At 26.3% G+C, this 27,158-nt stretch overlaps 1 protein-coding gene across 3 annotated transcripts in view; it reads left to right on the top strand.

Moving 5' to 3' along the window:
* The window catches only part of LOC142330468 (G protein-activated inward rectifier potassium channel 3-like), a 119,931-nt gene that overhangs the window by 56,862 nt on the left and 35,911 nt on the right, over nt 1-27,158 (top strand). For 2 of the 3 annotated variants that reach the window (XR_012757773.1, XM_075375712.1), the window contains exons 1-3: nt 4,282-4,589; nt 11,825-11,939; nt 20,840-21,074. Coding sequence is in view for 2 of the 3 variants with exons in the window: in XM_075375712.1 (XP_075231827.1) it covers nt 4,510-4,589; nt 11,825-11,939; nt 20,840-21,074 (430 nt within the window). In the remaining variant the exon portion in view is untranslated. Of the gene's footprint in view, nt 1-4,281; nt 4,590-11,824; nt 11,940-20,839; nt 21,075-27,158 lie in introns of those variants that run through there. The other variant, XM_075375713.1, reaches the window with a different exon arrangement.

The raw sequence follows: 27,158 nt of genomic DNA, 5'->3' as shown, positions 1-27,158 counted from the left end.
TTTGTTACTGTTATGTAGTAGGATCACTTTTAAACTGTACTTGAACAAATCTATGAAACAGCATCAGTTCTCAGGTTTATGAACTTCTCCTAAGTGCAATATAAGCTAATCAATATTTGAGCAATAAACCAAATTATTTTCATCAATAATGTACTGAGAAAGTTCTTTTTGTCGGCTTCAAAAGCCTGAAATTTTTGTATTGTTTTGAAGTAAATTCCAACGTTTCAGTCTTGATCCTAACAGTTCAGCTTGATTTTTTGGTAAATTTCAATCCCTAACCAAGTCATTTAATTCACCTTGTGATATAAGATGTGGCTTATTGGAAGATAATTCAAAATCAGAATCATTGTCTTCTTCAGCACTGCCTGATTCTTCATCGCTGCTTTCAAAACATGCAATCATAGGTGGCTCAGGAACTGGAATAATTTCACTGTGAGGTACATGCCTGATTGCAGATTGCTATAAAGGATATTTTAGGGTATGTTTAGAATTTTTAGAAATTCCAGACACACTTGTTAAATAAAAGTAACAGTTGGTTACATGATCCTTTGGTTCACGCCAAACCATAGGTACACCAAATGGCAAAGCCTTCTGTGCACCTTTCAGCCATCCTATTATGTATACAGAACAATTAGTGCATACTATATGAGGAGCCCATATCTTATCCTGATCACCAATTTTACACTGAAAGTACAAATGATGCTTTTTTAATCAAAGGTATAATGTTTTTTTCTGTTTGATTTTACGGTAAACTCAGCACATACATAACAAAAGACATTCACATCATTTACACAATTTCAAGGCATTATGACACTATACTGTTAACAAACTTAAGACATCAATAAGAGAAACAAAATTAATTCATAGTGGATGCATAGGACTCAAATGAAGCTCAAAGGAGTTATTAAAATGAATAAGCAAGTCATATGTTATATTTGTAAGTAATTAATCTTATCAACTCTATTACTGTATTTTACCTAAAATTTTCTGTATAATAAACTTTATCATTATTGGTTTTATATATATCTGTATATAATATAAGAGGAAGAGGGTTTTTTTCAGGATAAACAAGAAACTACCCGATCTATCGCTACCAAATTTTTACCCATGTTTCTTGGCATAACTGGGAAGGTTTTTGGATATATTTCATCTCTAAAATAATGTAATAGTGGAGATTTGCTGGTTGAAGCACAAACTTAAATAAATTGATTTAATGAACAGTGATCTGTGAGTGTCTATCACTGTGTGAGCTGGCTTTGAACTGATTGATTATGATCATCTAAAAACCAATTTCTAGACTTTTTGAGTTTCATTCAGAGTTTCAAAGGTTAACATTGATTTTTGTGAGTGTAATCTTTTTGTCAATAAACCAATTTCTATATTTTTGAAATTCAACCTTGAAAGGCAGGATGAAGAAAGGTAAAAAAATTTTTAACAATGATTGTAGATTTTCTCATTATCTCAGTAAATGAGATATTCAGAAGAATTTTGCCAATAAGTACTCTTCAAATAAATATTTAAAAACCATTTTCGGTTTTTTTTTAATTCTGATTTTTTTAAGGAGTGTGAAGGTATACAGCTGTATATGTGGCTCAACCAACACAGCCACTGCTACCATTACTGTATGTGTGACTAGCTGTACCTGCCTCCGATTACTTGACTTATAAATATAAAATAAAAAGATTGACTGCTATGGGAACACAAGTAAAGCTGTGATGGGGAGCTAATATATAAAACTGGACTACAGAACATGAATTTTTGGACTACTTTATTGAGATCTAGTTATAAAATTTGATTATTTTATTATAAGAGAAATGATCTTTTTTTAATTTATATCTTATCTTTAAACAAATATCATAATTTTTGTTATGGATTACTTTTTTTGCAACATACTAGACCGAAAAATTCTAGCTGTGTTTTTTTTTACATATTAACAGTTACAAATATTAAATTTTAATTATTAATGAATATTATTTTAATTGATAAAATATCAGAGAATTTATTTTATTCTACAAACAAATTTTTTTTTTATGTAATAAAATTGAATCTTAAATTATAGTTATGACCATTTACTTACAGGTAAAATTATGCAATTTATTTTTAGATAAATTAAAAAAATTATTATAATTATACAATTTTTAATACCCCTGCTTTATGTATTAAAAGAAATCATAAATTTGTATCACAAAGTTTTTTAATTTGGTGTTTTATTTTTTAAATATCTGTTTTTAATGGATTGTTTATTTTTTTTAAATATGTATATATTATATAACTGAATGTATTAGTCATAATTATTTTATCACTTTAATGGATTTTTCAAAGTAATTTTTTTGAATTTAATCTTTTTAATTTATTCCATTAAAGGCATATACAAAATACATTGTTTCCTTTTTAAAAGGATCTTAAAGATATCTAACTATATAAACAAGTGATTATGATTTTTCTAAATTGTAAAACTACATGCAAGTTAGTATATAATTGTTCTTTTGCTGTTATAATTGTTGCCAGCCTCCGTGGCATGAATGGTAGCATCTCAGCCTTTCATCCAGGGGTCCCGGGTTCAAATCCCCCGGTCAAGCATGGGATTTTCACACGCTACTTATCATTCATCTCATCCTCTGAAGCAATACCTAATGGTGGTCCTAAGAAAAAAAAGTATTTAATTGTTATTTATGTTGTTACAAAACAATCTTCTGTGTTATTCATCTACAAAATATTTTATAATGTTTAAAAAGTTTCTTTATTTTATCTAATTCTTTTGAGAGTAATTTTTTTATAAAACATTATGCAATAAAGCTACCAAAATGGAAATCATTATATTTTGGAATGAAAAATTTCTAATTTATTTAATAAAAGATCTATAATAGCTTAAATATATAACCGAATTGTTTATTCTAATTATAAAATTATATCTGTTTAATTGAAGCTAGGTTATTATGAACTTTTAAGTTAATTGATAGAATTAAGGTTAAATATTTGCTTTTCACTTTAGTAGATCAATAGATCAAGGCCTAAGAATTTAAATTTTAATGGTTATTTCTGACTCTCTTACATCATTTGTTGTCGGTTATATTTAACAAGAACCAATACATCGTGGCCTGGCAAATCTAGTGTGTAATAAAACTAAATAGTTACTGCATCATTTGATTATCAGATAATGCAACTATATATCATTCTTAAATCAATAGAGCCGAATAAAATTACCTACAAACTTCCATATTATCATAATAGTCACTTACAGACAATAATGTAAAATAAAAAACGCGTTAGGTTCTGTAACAGTAAATTACTTATAAATAAAATAACTTCTGTTTATTGTGATTAGAAGTTGTAGTATTTTTAAAATTATTAATGAATGATTTTTTTTAGAACTGCATTTCTATTGAAAAGAGGGACAACTTTTTGTATATTTTTTTTTTTTTTTTTTTAGTATTTTTAAATGTAAATTTAACAGTTTTCTGTCAATTTTACAAAAAATTAAATATTAGATGGGTTGAAAAGTATAAAATGAAGAGATATAAGGTGAACAGGTTGCATGAAAAATTTGTGATAGAATCTTTTAAAGAGTTATACTAAATTGATAGATAATGTATTAAGACATCCAGGTTTATTTAATTTGGTCACCGAGGGAAATATAAGAAGTTAAAACTGTAGAAGAATAAAAAGTTTCGAATTTGTAAAACAGTAAATAAGAATGTAAAATGTAATAATTATGTTGAAATTAAAAAGATTTGCACTGAACAGAAAAAAGTGAGAAAAATAACAAACCAATCAAATTACTAGTTAACTAAAAAAAAAAAATCTATAAATACTTGAAGCAAATCAACTTATGTAAAAAAATGTTTAAATATAACTTTAAAAACTTAATTGATGAAAAACATTGTCATCAAATCAAGTGAGACTTAGGAAACAATTGAAAATTCTATAAATTTTGAATTAATCCATGAAAAGTCTGTTGAGTCTTAATTAATCTCATAGAGGGTTATTATTATAAACAAAAATGTACATGGCATCATTATATATTTGTTGACTTTTATCAATAATGTAGTGTCTTGAACTGGATATAATCAGCTAGCAACATAAATTAGCTAATTATCACAATAAGACTAATTTTGACTGATTAATAAATACAAATTAATAATAAGTACAAATATAGATAACTCAGTTTGTTAAAAAAATTAAAAATTTTATATAAGTAATGTTCAAAATAATGCTTTTTATTTTTTTTGTTTTTCTTATAAGTTTATTTTTATTTGTTTTGGTATGTAATGCGTATAGTATAAAAAACAGTAATTACATTGTAAAATGGAGTTATAATTGAAAAAGTATTTTGTGAGTGTTACACCTAGATTACATCTTTTCCATGATGTAGGTTATGTGAAACATGAATACTAAAAAAAAGAAAAAAAATGAGAAACCAAAGAGGAAGACTTAAAATGATAGATAATTTAACAGGAAATGAAGCTATCAGGATCTTCAGACTTTAACTACCAATAGAAGAGAATTGAGATGGAGATGGACATGATACAAGGGACCTTCGTCAGAGCAGATAACCGTACAATGAGGAATATATTTCAAGAAATTTTAGGGTATGTTTAACTAAACCCGAAATAAAATTTATGAGGTGTATATATATATTAACTTTAAATTTTTAAGTAAAGTAAGCTCATGTTTTTCAGAGAAAAACTTTTGAAATTTTGGAATAAGGATCTTTTCCCATTTTTGAAGAAAAACGAGCACTATTCAAATTACACTGTTTGGATGAATTTTTTTGGAAAAAGTTCAAGGGACAGCAATTTTTAAAAAAATGAAATTTTAACAACTTTTGTAGAAGATTTCTCATATTTTTGAATGACAAAATTGTTTTTTTTTTTATTGTACGTAATAGCTCAGGAAAAATATTAGTAAAAGATTTTAAGTGAAAAATCATAAAAGTAAATAAATTAAAACATTTTTTTGTTGAATTTTTTCTTCTGCTAGATAAAAATTGCTTATTAGAATAACACCAATAAGTTATTAATATTTTTTAAATTGCTAAACACACCTAAACTTTTAAAAAGATTCCCAGTACGAGTATTTAGTAGTTGCAGTTTTAAAAAACTTGGCACCGTTCGACTTATTTGTTTGAGTAGTTAGTTAACACTTAACTATTGTCTGCTAAATTTGCTTCCGTCAGCTTTTTGTTAGTAATGTGTACAGTACCAAAAATAACATGAAGGATATGTATGTATATTTTTGTTTATGTTCTCTAATGAATGTTTAATTATATGACATTAAAACCAATACATCATGGTTTATCTGATTGGATCGTATTCTGATTATTTTATTATAATGTGATGTAATGTGTACATATGTCATACGTTGGCTAAGAATACATCTTTTATTTTTAGTTAACTCAAAATTACCCATCTAGTTTGTAATTACGGATGGAAATATAAAAATCCATAATTAAACATCTAATTGACCGTGCAAAACATCTCATTGAAAACTTGGCAACTTCAATATTCTCTGTTAATTTAATTTCTTTGTCTGTGGTTTTTTTATGGCTTGCTTGACAGTAAAGTCTAACAACTTAATGTATTATTTCTGCAAAACCTTTTGAATTTTTTTTTTGTATCAGTGATTATAGTGTTACTCAAAAGACTATAGGATTGAAGAAAATCAAATCCTGAAACTGAGCAGTTAATTGTATCTCAAATTCAAAATTATTTATTTGCATTTTTTGTTTGATTTTGAACCAGGATTCTATACCTCATCGTAAGGTGCTTTAAAGAGATGATAAAAATCATCAACTTCTCTGGTCGATTAATAAAATAATAACTGATATAGTTTACTGATTTCCTTTCAACCTAATTTTCTACTACACCCAAATATCTTGTAGATCTAACATCTTGTAATGTTGGATCTTGTTTTGGAGATCACAAAAGGATAAATATACACAGCCAAAACCACATTTAATAATTTCCATAGATTATCAAAATTAAACTATAACTTTTACAGAGAGCTGTTGATGTTTATAAATGGCTAATGATTATAGCTGTCTTCAGTCAAGGAAGAATAAGTAAAACCTTTCACCATTTACAAAGACATCTAAAGTTAAATTAACAACATTGCTAGTTATTACTTATGGAAATAAAGCTTTGGTGATAAGAAACAGGAGTAAAATGCTACTCAGGCAACACAAAATTATTGTATGCTGAAAAAGAATCAGTTAGGTTGGACCACATTACAGTTACTGCCAAGTAATGCTGAGCTTGGAGTGGCGATGATTACTATCTAATGTATCATGCATCATGTTTATGCCACTAAGAGGTGATTAATCATGGTATGCCAATGTTTCAGAGAACAATATTATAGCAGTGATGTGCGGGCTGATCATCCAAGGTTGCCATTACGTGCCAGCTACTGTACATAAAAATTTCATGTTTTCTAGGAATTAAGAATTTTATAAATAAATAAAAAATAAATAGTGTTTAAAATAAATATATGGTGTAGATGAAAACAACAAGGAAAGCTTGTTGAAAAGATGAGCATGGAACATATTTTAAGAACTTAACTATAAAAGTGAAGAGAAAAGAGAAGGAAAAAGGAGAAAATGGAAAATTTTCTGTAAAATATTCACAAAGTTTCTTTATTCAAAATTATTCTAAAATATTACAATTAGTTATTAGGTTGCAATTACACTTTTAGGGATTATTAATTTATATATTACTTGTTTAAATATATGGGGAAATAGCAAATAAGGTTGTTACTCTACATTCTTCCACGAAAAATTGTAATGTTTTCATTTTTCATTCAGGTTTTAGGTTGAATCTCTTGGTGTTTTTGACATGCTGCAAAAAAGCCATTCCCTTTATTAGGGTGGTATAACCAGCAATAAAAATTCTCCTCCTTCCAAAAAAAAAATAAATATATATATATATTCATATTTTAATATTATTTTATTAGAATAATTTTAGATTTATTTTGTCTATGTCAAAGTTTATTATTACTATTTAATAAAAAATTTTGCTTCTTTTAAAAACTTGTATTCCTTTAATTTGTCTACAAGGGTTTTATGTTATATCCTTCTAGTCTTTTTTTAATCTTCTCATTTTTAATCATGATTTTAGTTTAGAAGATATTTTGTGTTTTCTGTTTTTAAATAAAATTCTGGTTGTAGACATTTACAACTTTCTTTTTTTAAAAAAAATCATTTTAAGAATATACCGTGTTAAAAGAGAAAAAAAAATACAATTATTTAAATCTCTCATCCGTGGTAATTTATTATTTAAAGGGCAGAAGTTCACATAAAATGGGAATTGTTCTATAATCTGAAAATATATCTAATGACATATGACAGTTATGACATAACAAACTAGAAAATTATATTAACCTATATCTCAAAAACATTGCAAATGGAAAATGTAACTTTTGAAATTATAAAAGACACTATTAATTAATATCTATTGTCCAATAAATATATTGGTGACATTTGTAATAAAGTAGCATCTGATGTATATTTATTTAAGAAAATTGCTAAATTGTATGATAAAAAAATCTGATGTGTACACGACATAGCTTCCTTGTACACCTATTAAATCACATATACACATTTAAAAAAAATGTAAAGTACATAAAATTTTATTTCATTAATATCTTCTGATATTTTTTTATTATTTATTTAATGTTATTATTGTATTATTATTTATTGTTAAACCTTTTTTTTACAATCAGAGGTAATAATTATTAATAAATCAATATATTTAAATTAAAAAAAAGTTAAAAAAAAGGAGATGAAGACGAATTCGAACCAGTGTGTCTTCCCCTTGTGAGATCCAAATATTTCATTAATTGAAATTTTATATGGCTATAACTCTGGAACTAATGAAAATAAGTCCCACTTATGATATATCATTAAAAAGCTCTCAATGATGGCTTATTACTGCAGTTAAGAAAAAGTCCAAAATTCAAATTTTTGGGGATTTTGGGCTTTTTTGGACACTTTGGCCCAGTTAGTTGCATTCAAAAGAGAGGGTGTACAACTAGATGTTACAATAGTCATAAATCCAAAATTTCAACATCCTAGGGCTAATTGGTTTTGAGTTATGCAAGATACATCGGTATCTATGTATGATGTCATGTCGAAACTAGTCAAAATGGATTTGATTTTTTTTATCATCAGGGATGATCGAAATGGATATTTCCGTTGAAATCTGAAAATGAAATTTTTCACGATCATAATTCTACCTTTACTATGTACAAGGAAGAAAATCAAAACATTTTAAATTAACAAAACCAATCATCATGAAAAAAGATATCTACAGTTTGAACATACACCTGAATGAATAAAATAAATTAAAAAATCTTTTCTGAAATTACAATTCCATGTACTGTAATTAGAAAATGGGTTTGCTGTTTTATCCATTATTGTCGGTAATGAAAATCATTTAAAACCAGACATTTCTGATCTTAATATAAACTTATACTAAAGATAAATGTAAGAGTAATGGAAAAAGTTTTAAAATGTTTTAATAAAAATATGTTTCTAATAAATTTGACTCAAGTCATTTCAAAAGTTTATAGTTTAATCCTTTTTTTAAAAAGAACAAACAATGGTTAAAACTTCCACTTCTGATTTATCTTCTTCATTAGAATGAATTACTAAAAAGACCTTCTCAGAAAATTGTTATGTTTTACTATTGGATTCTCATTTGTAAAAACTTTCTACTATTAAAAAATGTGGAATTATAGTAATTAAATAGTAAATAAATGTATAAAATAAATAATCAGTTTTTGTCAATATCAGGAATTTGTTCAATCTTCTGTAAAGGAGAATCAGATTTTTTCTTATTTGTGGTTCAAAATTTACGCTGCCAAAAGCACAACACGCGCAATAAAAATCAATACCACCAATGAATTCCAGATAAGGGGATATCCAGGAAATTTTTTACCCCAAAAATACTTGTTATGTGATCATCTGTATAATCTCACCATCTACCAAAAATGACCACCTTTTTTATTTTGACTGAATAGATAGAGTATTTCATGCTTACTATTGTTAGGTGATTTAACTTTTCTTTTATATGTTTAATATTTATGGTATTAATGAAGCACAATCTAAACTACAAATCATAGAGCTATGAGAACAGTACAAATAAGGATTTTGCTTTAGTAATGGTGTTTTATATGTATATATATATATATATTGTATATTTTCTATATAAAGCTCACCTATCTACTTGTAAATTGGTCACTTTTTTTTGTCCTAACAGCAGTCATTATTGATAGATTTCGTTGTATCTTCTGTGAGATATTTCTAACGTATTTTTAAAATATTCCTTCATTTTTCTTATAGATTCCTTATTGTAATTTGGAACAATAATGTTATTAAGCAGTTTCAGCAATAAAAACTTTTTATAATGAAAGTTAACATCATTCAATATAATAAATACAGTATTGGTTATATTGATATATTATAAAGTATGAATATCTTCTATTATGTAATTATTAAAATAAATTTAATTATTACTTATTGATGTATAAATCAAAGACTTAAATTATTTATAGTTGAAGATGGTAGGAAGTTCAAAGACTTATAACTTGTTACTCTATCTAATTATCTAACGAATAACAAATATTTATTAAATATGAATTACTAAAGAAGCTAAGTGTAGAATTGTGTTTGGATATATGTGAGTGTGAGAAAGTAAGTATATGCGTGTTTTTTGTACAATGCTAGTACAAGAAGAGGAGAATAGAAATAAGAAGAAGAGATTGAGAGAGAGAAAGATATGAATAAAGAGTAAAAACTGTATCTTAAGATATATATATATATCTTCTATGCAAATATAGTAACTGAATTTAACAAGTCAAATATATTTCTTCTTTAGATCTAATCATAATATATAGTAATAACCATTCCCTTTCACAGAAAATTCATTCATCCGTTTCTTACTCATTCCATTCATTCTAAAATTCCTTTCTAAAGGCGGTTTATTATCATTCGTTTTTCTTTCTCTTTCCACATCCCACCTTTGCATTTGTCTTAACATAAACTCTTAGAGTAATCATTTCTTATATATAGTTTTTTTACTCTCTTTTTTTTAAAGAGTCCTTTTTGTCAACCTTTTTACAGCTCTTGTTTTTTTTTTCTTTCTGCATCTACTGCTTACACATTGAAAGACTAATATTTTAGGTAGAACTGTAGCTATAAACAATAATTTTTGTTAATAATACATACCCTAACAAAAAATCCATAACCTGAAGATCTATCCAAAAAGTCTCAGAACTACATAGTATCTAAACCAAATATAACCGTAGTGCAAAAACTATGCATGACTGATTGATGTTCACTTACGATTAAGACAAACTAATTTTCTGATCTTGCTTAATTTGTTTGTTTCAGTTTTTTATTAAATTGAATATGTTAGTATATAAAAATATAAATATCTTTTATTATTCATTTAACTAGTGTTATGCTACTCTCATTTCCTTTTTGTTCCGTATTAATCTTTTAACCTTAATTATAGCATTTTACATGCTTTTTTTAATTTAGAATCCAATCTCTTTATCTTCTTTTATAGTTTTTATCATCTAAACACATCTCTATTACCTGATTAACTAAACCTGGATAGCTTTATATATGGCTTACTAAGTTAATCCAGTTTTTTACAAAATTCTGAAATAATTTTTTATCTCATATGTTAATTTGAAGACTGTTTTGTTTCATACTTCATTAATCTATCTAATTTTCAACATCTTCCATTTACACCAAATTTCTATTCTTTTCTTTTCTGTTTTTCCTATTGTTCACGTTTCGCTATGATAAAGAAATAATATTTCAAAGAATATTTTGCTAATTTTTAGATCCATATTTGATGCTAGCAGAGTGTTTCTTTCCATGAGACTCTTCTTGATTGTTTCAATGTTTTTTTTTTATCTGTACCTACACCCATCAATTTTGTTCCTTAATTAGAAAAATTCTATAACTTCTGGTATTTAATTCCCTTATAGTCATTCTTTATATTACATTTCATTACTGCCTTTTGTTTTAATCATTTAAAAGAACTTAATGCTGTACTTTCTTTTTATATTTTCTCAGGGTTTCTTTAATAATGTTATACACATCTAAGATTGAAAATATTGTTTTTAGTTGTGTGTAAAAAAAATTACATAGGTCATTTATAAGTTTGATTGCTGAGAGATGTTTCAAATAATAATTTTAAGCGAATTGTCCTCTAGAAAGTGCAAATCATATTAAGAATTAGAAAATGAAGTTATACTTAACTGTTTTGTATAATATATGCAGAATTAGGGTTTATAAATATAGGAGCAAATTCTGATGTTATTTTATCAATAAAATTAATAGTACTCAAGTATTTTATGCACTCTTTTCTTTAATTTTATCATAACTTATTCATCATTAAAATACATTTTTACATGAATCCCCTTGTTAATAATAATAAAAATAAATTAATAAAAATAAAAATTGTATGTTTTATTATGATTTTGACATGTCATATAAATAATTTTGTTTGATTGATTATAAATACCTGCCTTCGGTAAATTTTTATTCAATACTGTTAACAATAATATTAGCTATTATCTATTTATTCAAGCTAGCAATTACAGGGTGATGACCTATTACTGTTATTTTGTTTTTTGGTTGAGAAATTCAATTCTTAGCATATGAAAAAATACCATCCTGATCAGGATTCAAACCTACCACAAGGCAGAGTGCTAGAAACACTATCACTCTGAAGTCTGAGTGATAATAATTACTGTAATTTTATTAATATTATTAATAGTAATAATATTAGTATATGCTTTATTTTTGTTTCAGGTACAGACAGACTAGATTTAGTTCAAGACGTGTTCGTAGAAGAGTTGTTTTTAAACACGGAGACTGCAATGTTGTACAAGGAAATGTTGCCAAGAGAAGACGAAGGTACTTGCAGGTACACATTCATTATTATATTAAATGTTGGCTTTGTTAGAAGTACATAATTTTATTTACATAATAATTTCTCTTTAAGATTTGAATATTATTTTACTTTGTATTTTTAATGATAAAATCCCTTAATTAGATTTTATTCATTCTTTCACATACCTGTGAAAAAAAAAAATATTAATTTTAGTTTAAGTTGGAAATAATTTAGTTTATTGTTACTAAGAATTTTAATTTTAAATTTTAGTCTATTTTACTTTTTACAGATTATCAAAATTATTGTGTGATATATATAGAATACTGTGAGGAAAATACATATCTTAAGAAAGCATCTTATAGGTTTAGGGTAAAAAAAAGAAAATTCATATAAATTTAGATTGGAAAATATTTTGTTTCTGGTTATTAATGCCTAATGATTTTTTCCAAAATTTCAATTTAACTTTAAATTAAAAAAAAATTACAAATTTATTTCATCAATATGAAATAAATTTTGTAATTTCAAGTATACTTTATTTGAATTCCAAAACTGATCTCCATAATAATTTGACTTTTTTTCTTAAAAAACTCACTAAATGTCACTGTCTATAAATTGCCTATAACTTAACTCAGAAAAAAATAAAAAAATTATATAGAATTTAATTAAGTGTAAATTATGTAAATAAAATAAAAATAAAAAGTTTTTAAAGTTAGTCTATATTAAAAATAAGAAGGAAGCAAAACTAAGTGTGAAAAGATTATTCAGTCAACATTGGTAATGTATATTGCTGACAATTTAATTATTAAATCAGTGGTTTCCAAACTTTTCCGAGTCGCGGCCCCCTTTCTCAATTAAAATTTTTCTACAGCGGCCAACCCTAAATAAAAGTATGACTACTCATAAGTAAGAGATAAAAAAAGTAAGCCGGCCTTCATGGCGCGATTGGTAGCGTCTTGGCCTTTCATCCAGAGGTTCTGGGTTTGAATCCCAGTCAATAATGGCATTTTCACACACATTTATGACAAATCATTCATCTCATCCTAGCGGTGGTTCCGGAGGTTAAAACTAGGGTGGTGGTTGTGAGTTGTTATTGTTTTTAAATGGCTGTCTAATTGTAAAAAAATATTTTGATAATGTAGTGGAATAATTTTGTTTACTGCAGTTTGGGTAATTTTCTTTATTTATTTTAATTCACTGATGTTATTTACATATTAATGATCAAATAGTTAAATGAAAATTGACTGAAAAATAAGATTACACATTATAAAATGACAAAAAAAAATTATCTAAATGAATAAAATTATATACATTCGTTCAAAGATAATATTAAAAACAATTCACTGGATAAATGTTCACATTTTTTTTTAAATTACATGAATATTAGTAAAGATTGTATTAAAAATTAGCACTAAAGAAAAATAAATTTCTTCTGAATGTTAAGATGGACCTTTATATTTCAGAATGTCATTAATTTAAACAATATACCTTATACAATGCCTGGGGAATCATTAAATATTATTAATTATTTTATAAAATAATATAATCAATAAAATAATGGAATTAAACATATTAAAAATAGCATACATACAAAAGGCACTAGGAAAGTTTTGCAGTGTGACTTTACTTTCTGTAATTTTTCAAAATAATTTTCACCACACATTATTCTCTTCATCATTATTTGAAACCAGTCTTAAAAAAAACCATGCCATGTTATATCAGAAATCTGGGCGCACTCATTCCCCAAGCCCATAGAAAGTCAACATTGCTCATAAACCTTTACTTCAGTCTGTTCTTCACCTGAGGCAATAGTGTGAAGTCACGTGGAGTGAGGTCAGGACTGTAGGGAGGATGCTCTAACCATTTTATTTCAGTGCTGGCCTGGACCAAACTGGAGTGGTGTGTTGGAGCGTTATCTTGAGGAAGAAACTGTTCCATCCATTAGTTTAGTTGCATCTTGAAAGTTCATCAACTTTAGGCAGTGATTGCTCGATATGCCACTTCCCTGTAATTGTTCTCTGTGTTTCCAACACAACTTGCTCTAAAATTCCTCTTACATTAAAAAATATGGCCACCTCCATTTTTCACTGATCTGGATTTTCAAACATCTACACTTTATTCTGAGCCTTTATTGGGACATCATAATAATATAGCCAAGTTTTATCACCTCTGTTACAATTCTTTTCGCATAGGGAGATTTCTCATTTTCAAACTTTTTCATTATTTCACAGCACCATGAAACACAACGTGCCATCTGATGGGAAATCAAGTTATGCGGCATCCAGAGGTTACAAAGCTTTCTAACTTGAAAGTGATCTTGTAGAATAGCTTGAACTGCTGGTGCATCCCTAAGAACACATCTACCACTTTGTGTGTTCAAGCATTTTTATTACTTAAGCAATGTTTCGCTCAGTAGACCTGATGAAAACAGTAGACCTGATCTTGGAGCATTCTCAAGGCCAAAATTTCCTTTTTCAAACCTTTGTACTGCTTAAAAATTATTGTACAATCCTCTTCAAGCTTAAGAGTCATTTTCTCTAAACACTGATCAATGTTTAACCCATGTGCAAAATTGCCTGATATAAAGTTTTAGACACCGACATTTCTACTTTTTTTCAGTAATACAGCTGAAGAGCAGATGACACGGAGACAGTAACTAGAGCAGCTACAGTGCAGGTTGAGAACTTTGTAAACATATGCAACTTGTAACCATCTGATGATTCATTCCGTCATATTACAGAACTTCCCTAGTGCCCGTTGTATGTTTTAAAATACAATTATAATTTGAGTAAACTAATTTTCTTTATGGATACTCTGCCCATGAAGTAAGTTTGCTTAGTTTTTTCTCTTACTTATTGGCACTAAAATCATTTCAGTTGATAATTATTATTATTATATTCAATCATTTGGAATTACATTTTGTTGTCCTTATTTATGTAAAATTCTAACCCGTGAATGAAAATTATTTGTTTTAAGTAACTGTGATAAATTTATAAATAAAATTAATAGTTCTGATTGATAGTTCTGTAATTTAATCTCTTAACACAGATTGAAACATATAAAAAATATTAAAAAAAAAAAATTGCATCAGTTAGAAGATAAAACATAATGACGGGGACAATAACAAACATAAAATTTATTAAAGAAAAGTCTTTTGATTATAATTTTTTGTTATTATGAAAGTGGATGGACAATTATTATTTTATTTGATAATCTATAAAAATTAGACCACTTTTAATAATATTTCAATAATAAAGCTATTTGCTTTCTCTCACAGGAATTTACATATATTTGCAAGCACGTGCGCGCGCACACACACAAACACACACTTTTTTTTCTCAGTTCTAGAAAAATCAACACTATTACTGTACATATATTTAGCTGAACAAAAGGAAAATTCTCATATTTTTGTAAGAGATAAGTATAATATATCTTTCTTATTTACAAAATATTCTGTACACTAGTCTGTAATTTCAGTTTCAAAGACATTATTTCAGCATCTACTTTTTATTTTATTATTTTTATTTCATATTCAAGATGTGAAAATGAGGTCAGTTTAATTTTCAAAATAGTGATAACATATTTGTGACCTACATTGTATTATTATTTTTGTTATTGTAACATTTAAAAGTCTAATTGCCTTATTTATTATTTATGATATTTTTATTTTACTTTTGTTTGATTTTCAATTTTTTATACTTTTAAATTTATATCTTCTGCGAATACACACGTCCTAGTAATTTTATTATAATTTTTCTTCTTTTGTAAAAATGATCAAAACCTTTGTTTTAATAACAGTCTAATTTTTTCTTTTCTTTTAAAAAATTATTTGTAAAAAAATTGAAATAGTGAAATCACGAAAAATAAAAGAAAAAAACCAAATTAGTTTTATTAGTCTTTTATTTAATACATCTGACTATCCATCTACTGAGTTGAGATCTCATACATAATTCCATTGTTTTGCAACAATATTATGTAAAGCAGTTAAGATAAAAAAGGCTTTAATTACAGTTGCTTTCTCTAAGAGTAATGTTAATATATAGCCAACCCTAGTGATTAACTAACTCAATAGGCCATTTGTAGACAGAATATTTTGGTCAGTTTGGCATGCTAATTTTAGCATTAAATAATAATAATAAGTGTGAGTGTAAATAATCAAATTACTCTGAACAATATTTAATCGAAGAATTTTGGTGATTAATCAGCCCTACAAGTGACATTTTTACTGTGTTTGCCATAGGGACTGACTAAATCATTATCATTTTCAGAGAAAGTGACTCTGACAAATGTCATTTGTACCACAGATGCTTTAAATTTGTCAAACTACAAGAAAGATTGGAACATTGTGAAAAAAAATACATTTATAAGTAGAAGCAAATTTGATTTGAAAGTATTAAAATTTTATTTTAGTTTCTTACTTCTGCTACATTATTTCTATATTTTTCATTCTTATTTGATTTCATATAATTCTCATTCTATCCATTATATTCTATTCACTAATGTAGGGACATATCTTAAAGATTCCCTCGAAATGATTATATTTGTAAAGTTTAAAATTTTTTTTAGTTATCCCTTCTTGCTTCCAGTTTATTCTCAGAATTTTATTATTTGGTAAGAAAATTTCCCAACATTTCTCGCAGTTAATGCATGAGGATAAAAGTTATATATAACACTGATCACATAAAAACTAAAAAAATGAATTAAAAAACAATGAGAAATTTCAAATTTATGGTTATTTTTCTTGAAAACTGATAGATGTATGGAAAAAAAGAAAATGGAAGCTGATTTTATTAAAGCTGATTCATATTTGTTAATCTAATTTTTAGGTTGTAAGTACTACTCTGCAATTAAATTATTTTTCCATTTACAAAGTTTTTCCAAAAATGGTAACCATTTGTATTTCTAGATAAATACATTTTTGAGGAATTTAGTAAAATTGTACATGATAAAAGAAGTGCAGTTTGTAATCGCTGAGATAAAAAATAAATTAGTCTTTACTGAATTGGGTCCCATGAAGGCACCTCCACTTTCACTCTCTCTCTCTCTCTTTCTCTCTCTATCTCTCTCTCTCTCTCTCTCTCTCTATATATATATATTTTTTTTTTTTTTCATAAGAATAAAGATAAGCTCCACAGGGGATGGTTGGTACCCTAAAGGTCCTAGCAGGGACCTGGAAAATCATGAGAATTTTGCTTCTCATTTACTTTGCAATCCTTCATAAGATTATTCACATGAATTAAATTTGTTGGAATATGTAATTTAACATATCTTCTTTTTTTAAACTATAACAAAATTTCAAGTTAGAATCCATCTTTATATATATTTTTTTTTTCAGAATTTTAATAATTTCATTTTCGTATTGTATGTATCAGAAATCAGTATATTTATATGACACTGTAAATATTTACTCGGCAACAACATCTAACCTTTTTTTTTTGTGGAGGGAGTTGCCTAAAAGAGATCTAAAAATAAGTTTCTTGGGTGACTGATGTTGCTCGGAGAGAGATTTCTTGAAAATAACTTAGATTATTATAAACTTCCTAAACATCAAAATTGTGTAGTTTCTTCAGTCAAAGTGATTTCTCATAAACTATATAACTGGTAAAATGATAAAATAGCTCCTTATCTATCATTATTGTAATAAATTACATGGGATTTCAGTAGGTTTTATTAAGCGCTCAAACTTCATGTATCGAAGGTGCTTACTCAAAAGTTAATTACTTTTATATGAATTTGAATACTAGATCGTGGATACCAGTGTACTTTGGTAGTTGGGGTTCAATTAACCACACATCCCAGGAATGGTCAGCCCGAGTCTGTACAAGACTACAACTTATTTACATGTTGTACATTTCACCCTCATCTTATTAGGCTAGGGGGGCATAATGGTTGATTATTGTTCATTGCACTTGTTGAACACATTACAACAATCACATTATGATTAAAAAAAAAAGAAAAAAGAAAACAATGTGCCTGTATTTGAAAACTAAGTAATTCTATTATCTACATATAATTTTGGTTTTAAGTTTATTGTAACACCTACTGAAGTAAGCAAAGAAAATAAATTATAAGTATTCTTAAAAATATTTTATTAAGAATCATTTTTCACAACCGTAGACTAAGTAATTTAAAATTAGGGAATGTTTTCATTAAAAAAATAGATTACCCTTCAAAATAGGGTCTAATTAGTTGACCAATCTCATACTTGAATAAATTATTAAATGATTTTTAGGTTGAAAACAATTTTATAAAAATAATAAAAAATAAACTGTCTAACTTGTTTGTTATCATTTCCAAACCCTTCCTCAAGTTAATTAAAAAATGGTAAATAAATAAACATTATATGAATTGTTATTGAATTAAGTTATAAACAATTGAAGCGGAGTACTTAATGTAAAACTTTTATGGACATAATCTTTCATATAATTTATTATTTATTCTTACAATACTTCCTTCTAGGGTATTGTTAGATAATGTTATCTTCATGACAGCATTGATCTTTATACATCATTAGTGTTGATATATTATTGAGGCAGCTGAAGATTTATTTATCATTTTGTGCTTTATAGTTCATGATTTATGGTTTATTTCTTTACAGTACTATAAAATACCAACTATCTTTTGATCAATTAACTGACTTTATCTTTTCACAAATCAACTTCAAAATTTTCTTCAAATCTACATTTTTAAAGTGGATTTAACAATAAAAATTCAAAATTTGAATTAGTATCACTTGAAGAATAATTGTAATATCAATGTACAATCACATTATTAAACAGTATTTTAAATATATTTTGGCATAAGTGTTTATAACATAATTAATTTTTTGTTACTGTCTACTATTACAACAGCCAGCAGCTACTAAATTGTATATTAGATAAATATATTTAATATTTTTGACAGCTATAATTTGTAAAAAATTAGCTAAAGAAAATAAAAAATTTAAGGTGAAAATTATAATTAAAAACGAATTTTGTAGTTTAACATTTTTGAGATAAGTTTTGCTTAAGTTAAACTTCTTCAGTGAATCAAGGTAGTTTTCCATTACTACAATAAGTTGATCTTTAAACTTGAGAATTAAAAATCTAAACTTAGCCTTATGTTTTTTTTTTTTTGTGAATAAGAAAAAAGAAACTGTCAATTTTAAAAAATAATCTTGTATCATCCACTGTTACCAAACCAAACCGAACTATTTCAATGTAGCTAAACACATTAAATCAGTTTACAAGATTTCATTATATTTTTAATAAATTTCCAAACTACTTAAAAAAAATTCCACAAATTATTTTGATTAAATACATTTAAATGATTTTCTCCTACTGAAACATTATTACCCTGTTGATGAATTTTTAAATAATACTAATTAAAAAAAAAACCTTGAATTTTCTGTGTTCTGATGATCTATGTATATGTTATGGAAAATTTGATTAATCCAATGATTATGCATAATTACCGGTTAATATGCATACTCGCCCCCAATGCTGGAGAATTTAATAAATATTTAGCTATTTATTAAATATTTCTGTCATTTTACATATTAAAATAACACTTCAACTATATGCAGTAATTATTGACTTTATTATTTAAGTAATCAAAACATTACTGTTAACTAGTCTATGTTAGCTAGCGAAGCGAGTATAGGTTATTTTTGGTTAGATTATTTTGACTCCTTGTACTGATGAATCTTATGTATACCGACATAACCTCTCTCTTTTTCTGTCTAACCTCAGGAACCACCGTAAGGTATTACTTCAGAGGGTGAATGAGAATGATACATATGAATGTAAATGAAGTGTAGTGTTGTACAATCTCAGGTCGATCATTCCAGAGATGTGTAGTTAATTGAAACCCAACCACGATCAGTGTTAATCCGTGGATTAACACTGAGGATATCAATGGTTAATCTGTGGATATCAGTGTTAATTGAAAACACTGATATCCACGATCTAATATTCAAATCCATATAAAAGTAACTGACTACTGGCATTTAAACGTAGTAAATATCGACATAACCTACGCTCGCTAACCTCATCTAATTAACGTTAAATGTTCAAATTATACATGTTACGAGCAATTATACATATTAACCGGTAATTATGCATAACCACCTGGTTAATCAAATTTATTGTAACATATGCATAATTATGTATTCAAATCATTTTTATTAATGCATTCTGATTTGTGAATTATTTTGTATTTAATATCTTTATATATTTATCTTAACGTTATTTCATGTGTTTATATTTTAAGTAATTAATATGAACTTTAATCACTTTTATAATTACTTATGTAATCTGGATACTGATCTGATAAATGTTTTACCAAGGTTTCCCTTAATCCATGCAGATACTGAGGCACTTCCTTTAATTATCCATAGAACAGCATTTCCATCTACTCTTCACATGATCTATGTAATGTGTAATTTTATACAGTTCAGAATAAAAAGAAGTGTTTTTTTTTTGTTGTATAAAACCAAGTAGGTTGGTCCCTTAAAATAATGTTTTTAGCTGAATTGAAAAAAATGTGATTTTTAAAATATGTTAAAGTCATGGGTAACAAAATTCAAGTTTTGTAATTTATAGTATATTAATAGGATTTGATTTCAAATCAAATTTCTTTTATAAATTAATCATAAATTATTTTATGTTTTTCTTTTAAAAAAAATATAATCATTATAATTCCTTTGTTTCTTAATTGTCTAAGAATGCTTTATTTTAATAATACGGAATTTCTTAGAAATCAATGACCAGTGATTGCATATATTTTTAAACAGTTAAGTTTAACTGTACTGCTTCACACTTATCAACAAAAAAATTGAATTATTTTATTTCATAAAAGACTTTTCATAAATTTGTATATATTTGTTTATTAATAATAGTAATTTTATTTATAGTATAATAAATGAATATATTTGTAAAACATTTTAATTTAAACAGGACATATTCACTACCCTTGTAGATGCACAGTGGAGGTGGACATTGCTTGTATTTGCTCTCAACTTCCTCTTAAGTTGGCTCGGTTTTGCAGTCATATGGTGGTTAATTGTTTATACACATGGAGATCTGGAGCCTATGGCGCAACAACCTAATAGCAGCTGGGTACCATGCGTTAATAATCTCAAAACATTCACATCATGCTTCCTTTTCAGTGTTGAAACGCAACATACTATTGGTTAGTAAAATTATGTGGTATATATATTTCTTTCATCTTTGTAAATATTGTATTTTTAATCATTTTTGCATCTGTTAACAATACTAACTCATCACAGCCCACTTTATAAGCCTACTAGCATGTGTGTATATATATATATATATATATATATATATATATATATATATATAAAATAATAAATAATAATAATAAAGCTGGTGATTGATAAACTGCACTAATATCGATCAGTAATAGGAATGATGCTTTTATAATTTAACAATTATGAAGAAGGATCAACAAATAGAAATTAAATCATTTTCATCGAAAATCATAGACAAGATCAGCAAGAGCATAGTACATTTTTAAAAAAAATTAATCCGTTTTAAATAGTTAATCAGTTTTGTTTAAATACTTATGAGTAGTTTTAAATACTTCTATTTCTAAAAAGGAATTTACAGTGAAGTGTTCTTTTTGACTTAATTTAATAAAAAATTAACCTAATCAACTATTTACAAAATATATTACATTGTACTTCTAAAAGGGGTAGATAAAATTAATAGAACATGCAGTTTTCTTTCTCTTTTTGGTCAACTGTTTTTAACTATGGTTGTATTCAAAGTAAAATTAAATTGTAGCAAGTGATCCTTCCCTGAAATAACCTTTTTGGTTTGCTTCCAACTTTCATGAGGGAAGGCAGTAACTCAAAAATGTTAAATGTAAAGGATAGGATTATTGTGACATCTTTTTAAAGAGAATTGAAAACAAAAATTTTTATGTAAAACACTTTAGGGTACAACAATCTCAGGCTTAAGGTATCTGGGGTCTCATACAGAAACAGATTGTTTTGAAGTAGGAGGATCATATGTTAAATCTTATTTATTATTTTTTTTTTTTTTTAGTGCTTCTCTTCGAGCTGTTATTTAATTAGTACTGTAAACACTTTTGAAACTTGCTGTGCTACAGAATGGCGGCCATTTTGGTTAGAGTTACCATAGCCTGAAGTTTTTTATACTAAAATATATCATTTTGAGGTAGAAACACTTCCCGAATAAATTTTTCTATGGTTAGCTATTAAAAAGGTTTAATAAGGGTACGCTATATATCTTTTACCACTTTAAAAGAAAAATTTTATTTACACTTATTATTTAGCTGGAACTCTAACATTCATTTTAATGATAACCAAACTTGTTATCAGTAAAATGTGAATCATTGGAAATATTATAATTTCATTTTCAGTACACTGGCTTATTGTCATTAATTAAAATATTTTTAGTGAATTTAAATATTTTTAATTTGTTTAAAATGTTAAAATAATATAAATTGTGATAGAAATAATCTAATACTCAAAATTAACTAATCTAAAACTGTTTAACTTAAGAATATTGTAGTCTTATAGTTAAATTTGTCCTTTTAACTAAAAATGTGTTATAAAAAAAAAATATGGTGTTGACACCACTTGACTTCCTTGTACGCCTATTAAATTACTCGTATCTATACAAATTTAAAAAAATGAAAATTACATAAAATTTTATTTTACTAATAACTTTTGATTTTTTTAATTCCTTTTTTTATTGTTATAATTGAATTATTATTTATTATAAAAATTTTTGTAATAATTTTTAATAAATATTTAAATTTATTACTAATAAATCAATGTACGTAAATTAAAAAAAAAAAAAAAAAAAGTTAAAAAAGAAAGGAAATGAAGTCGGATTTGAACCGATGTGCCCCTTCCCCTTGTAAGATCCAAATATTTCATTAATTAAAACTTCATTTACTTATAACTCTAGAATTAATGAAAATAAGTACGGCTAAAGATAAATTGTTGAAACGCTCTCAATGAGTACTTATTACTGCAGTTAACAAAAAGCCAAAATTAAAAAAAAATGGATTTTGGGCTTTTTTTACTTCGTACAAGAAAGTAAAAAGGAGAAAAGCTGAAAAGTGTAAAGAAAAAATTAAATAATAATGAGGTGAATTATACAAAAATTTAAACTATGAAACAGATGAGTGGAATACAATAATTTTCAAAAGCAAATGTTAAATAATTGTAATAAACACTGTTTATTAGAATTTGATTAATTGTACCCATAATCTCTAAGTCAATCTCTTAATCTCTAAGTCAAAACACATTCATAAAGAAAGAGAAACTGTTAAAGAAAACACCCAAAAATTAAAATAAGTGAATAACAACTAATAATTGATTTCTTAAGTGGCGGAAGTTCATTGTTCAAAATCCATTAGTGAATTCATAACCATACATAACCACCTTTTCTCATTTCAATTGTATGTGTTTGAGTGTCATAATGAGAAGATTATAGAGAACTTGAAATTACACAGCAATCATTTATACAAGTTGCATAGTCATTTTCAAGAATAACAAGAATTCCAAGCTTAGTTTACTAACAGAAGTGAGGAATGAAGCGATTCTCATTAATTTTTTTTAATTAGCTGAATTTTATTTGTGAAACCCTCTAAAATTTGGAGTAATGACTATATAATGAACATCATTACTGCCGGCCTCCATGACACGAGTGCTAGTGTCTCGGCCTTTCAGTCTGAGGTCCTGGGTTTGAATCCTGGTCAGGCCTACAAATTTTCACTTGCGCTGAAAGATCACAGCAGTCAATACCCGTACATCTTATTAAAAAAAAAATCATTACTATCAGGGAAAACTAATATGATTAGCCATCCTTGTACCTCAGATGCTTTTTCATGCATCACATCCATAGAAAAAACTGCAGCTGATAACCTAGAGCAAAAAATTATATATCTTTTTCTGAGGAAACGATAAAAAATATATGTATATATTTTCTTCAATCAATAGGGGAGTTCATACAAATGGATTCCTTAACAGATGTAGCGTTCTCACAAATCACTGAACAAATGCCAACATGAGAATTATGCTATAAAAATATGCAGAGTTTAATTCCACTCTATCTTAAATAATTTGTAGAATAGTTTAATCAGTTTGATTTCATTTCATAGCGTTATAGGTTAGGTTACTGCTTTTTGATTTTCATAATAATAATATGTTAACATTTTTTTATATGACTTCAATTGTAATAAAGTTAAAAACTCATTAAGATTTAAATTTTATGAAATACTAAGAAGTCTTTTTTTTAATTCATTTTACAAAATTAATATACTCATATATGTTTAATTTAAGTGTGGCACTATTGGGTTTTGTAAACAAGAAAGCTACGAAGAACTTTAAATGGGAAAATTTTCTTCCATTTTTGAGTACATTAGAAATATTCTACTGAAATGTTTGAAATCTCTGCTGTTTCCTCCAGTATACTGTCCAGCTTTTTTTTTTCAATTGAGACCCCCAATTCTTATAACATTTACAGACACAAAACTTAATTCCAAGACATTGTTATTTTCAGCATTTATAAAAATTGTAGGTTTGCAATTTAAAGAATAAGTTGGGCATAATATTGGAAAAATGGCAGGATTTCAAATATGTCAATGGGGTATTTTTAATGTACTTAAAAACTTTCATAAAAAAGCCCCCTGTTTAAATCTTATCATAGATTTTCTAGTTTACAAGATCCTAACGTTGGCAGACTATAAATGAATGCTCTACATACGGGCATTATTATAATTATAATTGTTCTCATTATTTTTTTTTAATTACCTGAATTTTATTTGTGAAGCCCTTTAAAATTTGGAGTAATGACTATATAATGAACATCATTACTGCCGGCCTCCATGACATGAGTGCTAGTGTCTCGGCTTTTCACTCTGAGGTCCTGGGTTTGAATCCTGGTCAGGCATGCCATTTTTCAGACCCTACAAAAAAAAAATGATTATATTTAAGAATGTGGCATCTTTGTCAAAAGCTTATCCTTAATAAAAAATATGTTCCTCTACCAAACCAGACAACAGAACTCTTTTTGTGTAAGTCAATAAAATACTTGGCTTAAAAGAAAGGGTCCTATTATGATTTTAATGTCATTTTTAATCAGTTATGTAAACATTTATAAAATCTTTTCATTGATTTAAAATACAATTAAAAGATTTTCTTTTATAAAAACAAAAAATGTCAATTAATTTTTAAAAAAATGCCAAATAAAGGATTTAAAAAAAAACTGTATATTTTCCACATCCTGTTCAACTTATAAATAAATATGTGCTCAAATAATTTTCAATAATGCCTTCTGAATTTTGAATTAATTTTTAGTAATTTTTTTATATTTAATATCTTGATGTATTTAATGTAACAGCATTTCATATGTTTGTATTTTAAATGATTAATAAAACTTTATACTGCCTATTTTTTATTTTATGACTAATATATCATATTCCTTATAAGATCTATTATAGTGTATTACATACCAATCACAATAAAAAATTTATTTATTTACACTATTTCAAATAGAACCATAACTATAAATAGTAAATTCTCCCTCTGTTATACATTATTGTATATTCCTATCAATAGAAGTCCATAAAAAAACATGTTGGAACTGTGATGTATGGTATCAAATATAAATTAAGCATAGTTTTAATTTTTAAAGATTAAGAAAAAATTACAAAATAATTACTTAATTTTTATAAACTTGAAAGTACAATGTATTGTAAGATTATCTATTTACATAAAAACTGAATAACTTATAATGTATGCTCTAAAAGAAGACTTGAAACTTTTATAAGAACAATTAAAATGCAAATTTCAATACAATAGGGTACTGAATGAATTAACAATTGTATGTAATTAAAACAACTGAGTTGTTGAATGTAGGATTATCTCAAGAATCTGATAATTTGGAGGAAGTGTAATTTGCATATCCTTTATTATAATTAGAAAATATTAGCTACGCATATTGCTTTTGCAAAATAGAAGATTATTTAAAACAAAAAAGAAAGAAAATCATATCATTACAATGTTTACTTCAAGATTATTTTTCTGAGATTGTATCATAAAATCTTGTTTATCTAGATTTCTTTTTAATGTGGATCAAGTTCTATTCCTTCATAATGCATAAATTGTTGTTTTAAGAAAGTTAATTATATATTTATTTAATTCTCAGATATTTGATAGACATTAGTTTCCAAGTTCCCAACCATCTGCACATCAAACATATTTTTCAAACTTTTTTTTAGGAGTTCTCCATTCACAATGGTGTCTTCTTGTTTACGTGTTACACATATTGGATTGGGATAAATATCAATTTTAAACAGAGTTTGTGATGATGGCCGGTAGATTGTTTTAAAATGCTTCTTTGATTTTAGTAACTGTTTAATTAACACAATTCATTGTTAAAGAAAGTTAGCAATGTTTTGATTAGCATTCATAATTTTCCTATGATATGAAATTATGTCTTATTTATAATTTTTATTAGATTTTCTGTTATTAATCCTGTTAGTGTCATAAATAATATAAATTACCCTGAAAATAATGCCACAAATAAACTAACTCTTGCAGTTGTTTATTGTGCTAAACATATTCTGCCACAGTTATAGATAGCAAGAGAAAATTTACAGAAAAATTATTTTTAAGTTTTTATATTGATTTTTAAAAAAAATATATAATTAAACATTTTAGATTTGAAGATAAACTTGAAGCCTAAATATTAATGTATAAGATTTTTAATAATAAAATATTAAAACTTATGCACGTAACAGACAATGCACAGCTGTACATCTGGATATGAATCATGGATCAGCATACTATATTATCATGATATTTTGCAGTTCAATAAAATGTCAGAAAAGTGGGTACCATGCCAGTTGACTGCAGTATTGAGTTAATAATAATCTATTGTTGATGTCAGTGAAGAATTCTTGTAGAGCTTTAAAGCAGATTGTACTGGTTTCGTTGTAGAATTTTACTGTGAGGATAAAAACTGGATTCACTACAATCAACCAGAAATCATGAAAGTGAGCAAGGAATGGCATCATAGCTCTTCTTTGGCATGTGTTGCAAGTGAAAATACAATCTTTATACTATTGCTGCACAATTGTGTTGCACTCTGATGTTATGTTGTTATCTTTTGGCCATTTTTCAAACTATAATTGTTTCAAACTAAAGGAATGATAGTTTACATATTTGGAACAATTTTAAACTTTTAATTTGACTTTTCCTCTCATATATATGTA

This window comes from Lycorma delicatula, chromosome 9, assembly GCF_047948215.1.
Source record: "Lycorma delicatula isolate Av1 chromosome 9, ASM4794821v1, whole genome shotgun sequence".
NCBI lineage: Eukaryota > Metazoa > Arthropoda > Insecta > Hemiptera > Fulgoridae > Lycorma > Lycorma delicatula.
This window is presented reverse-complemented; position numbering and strand designations above follow the sequence as displayed.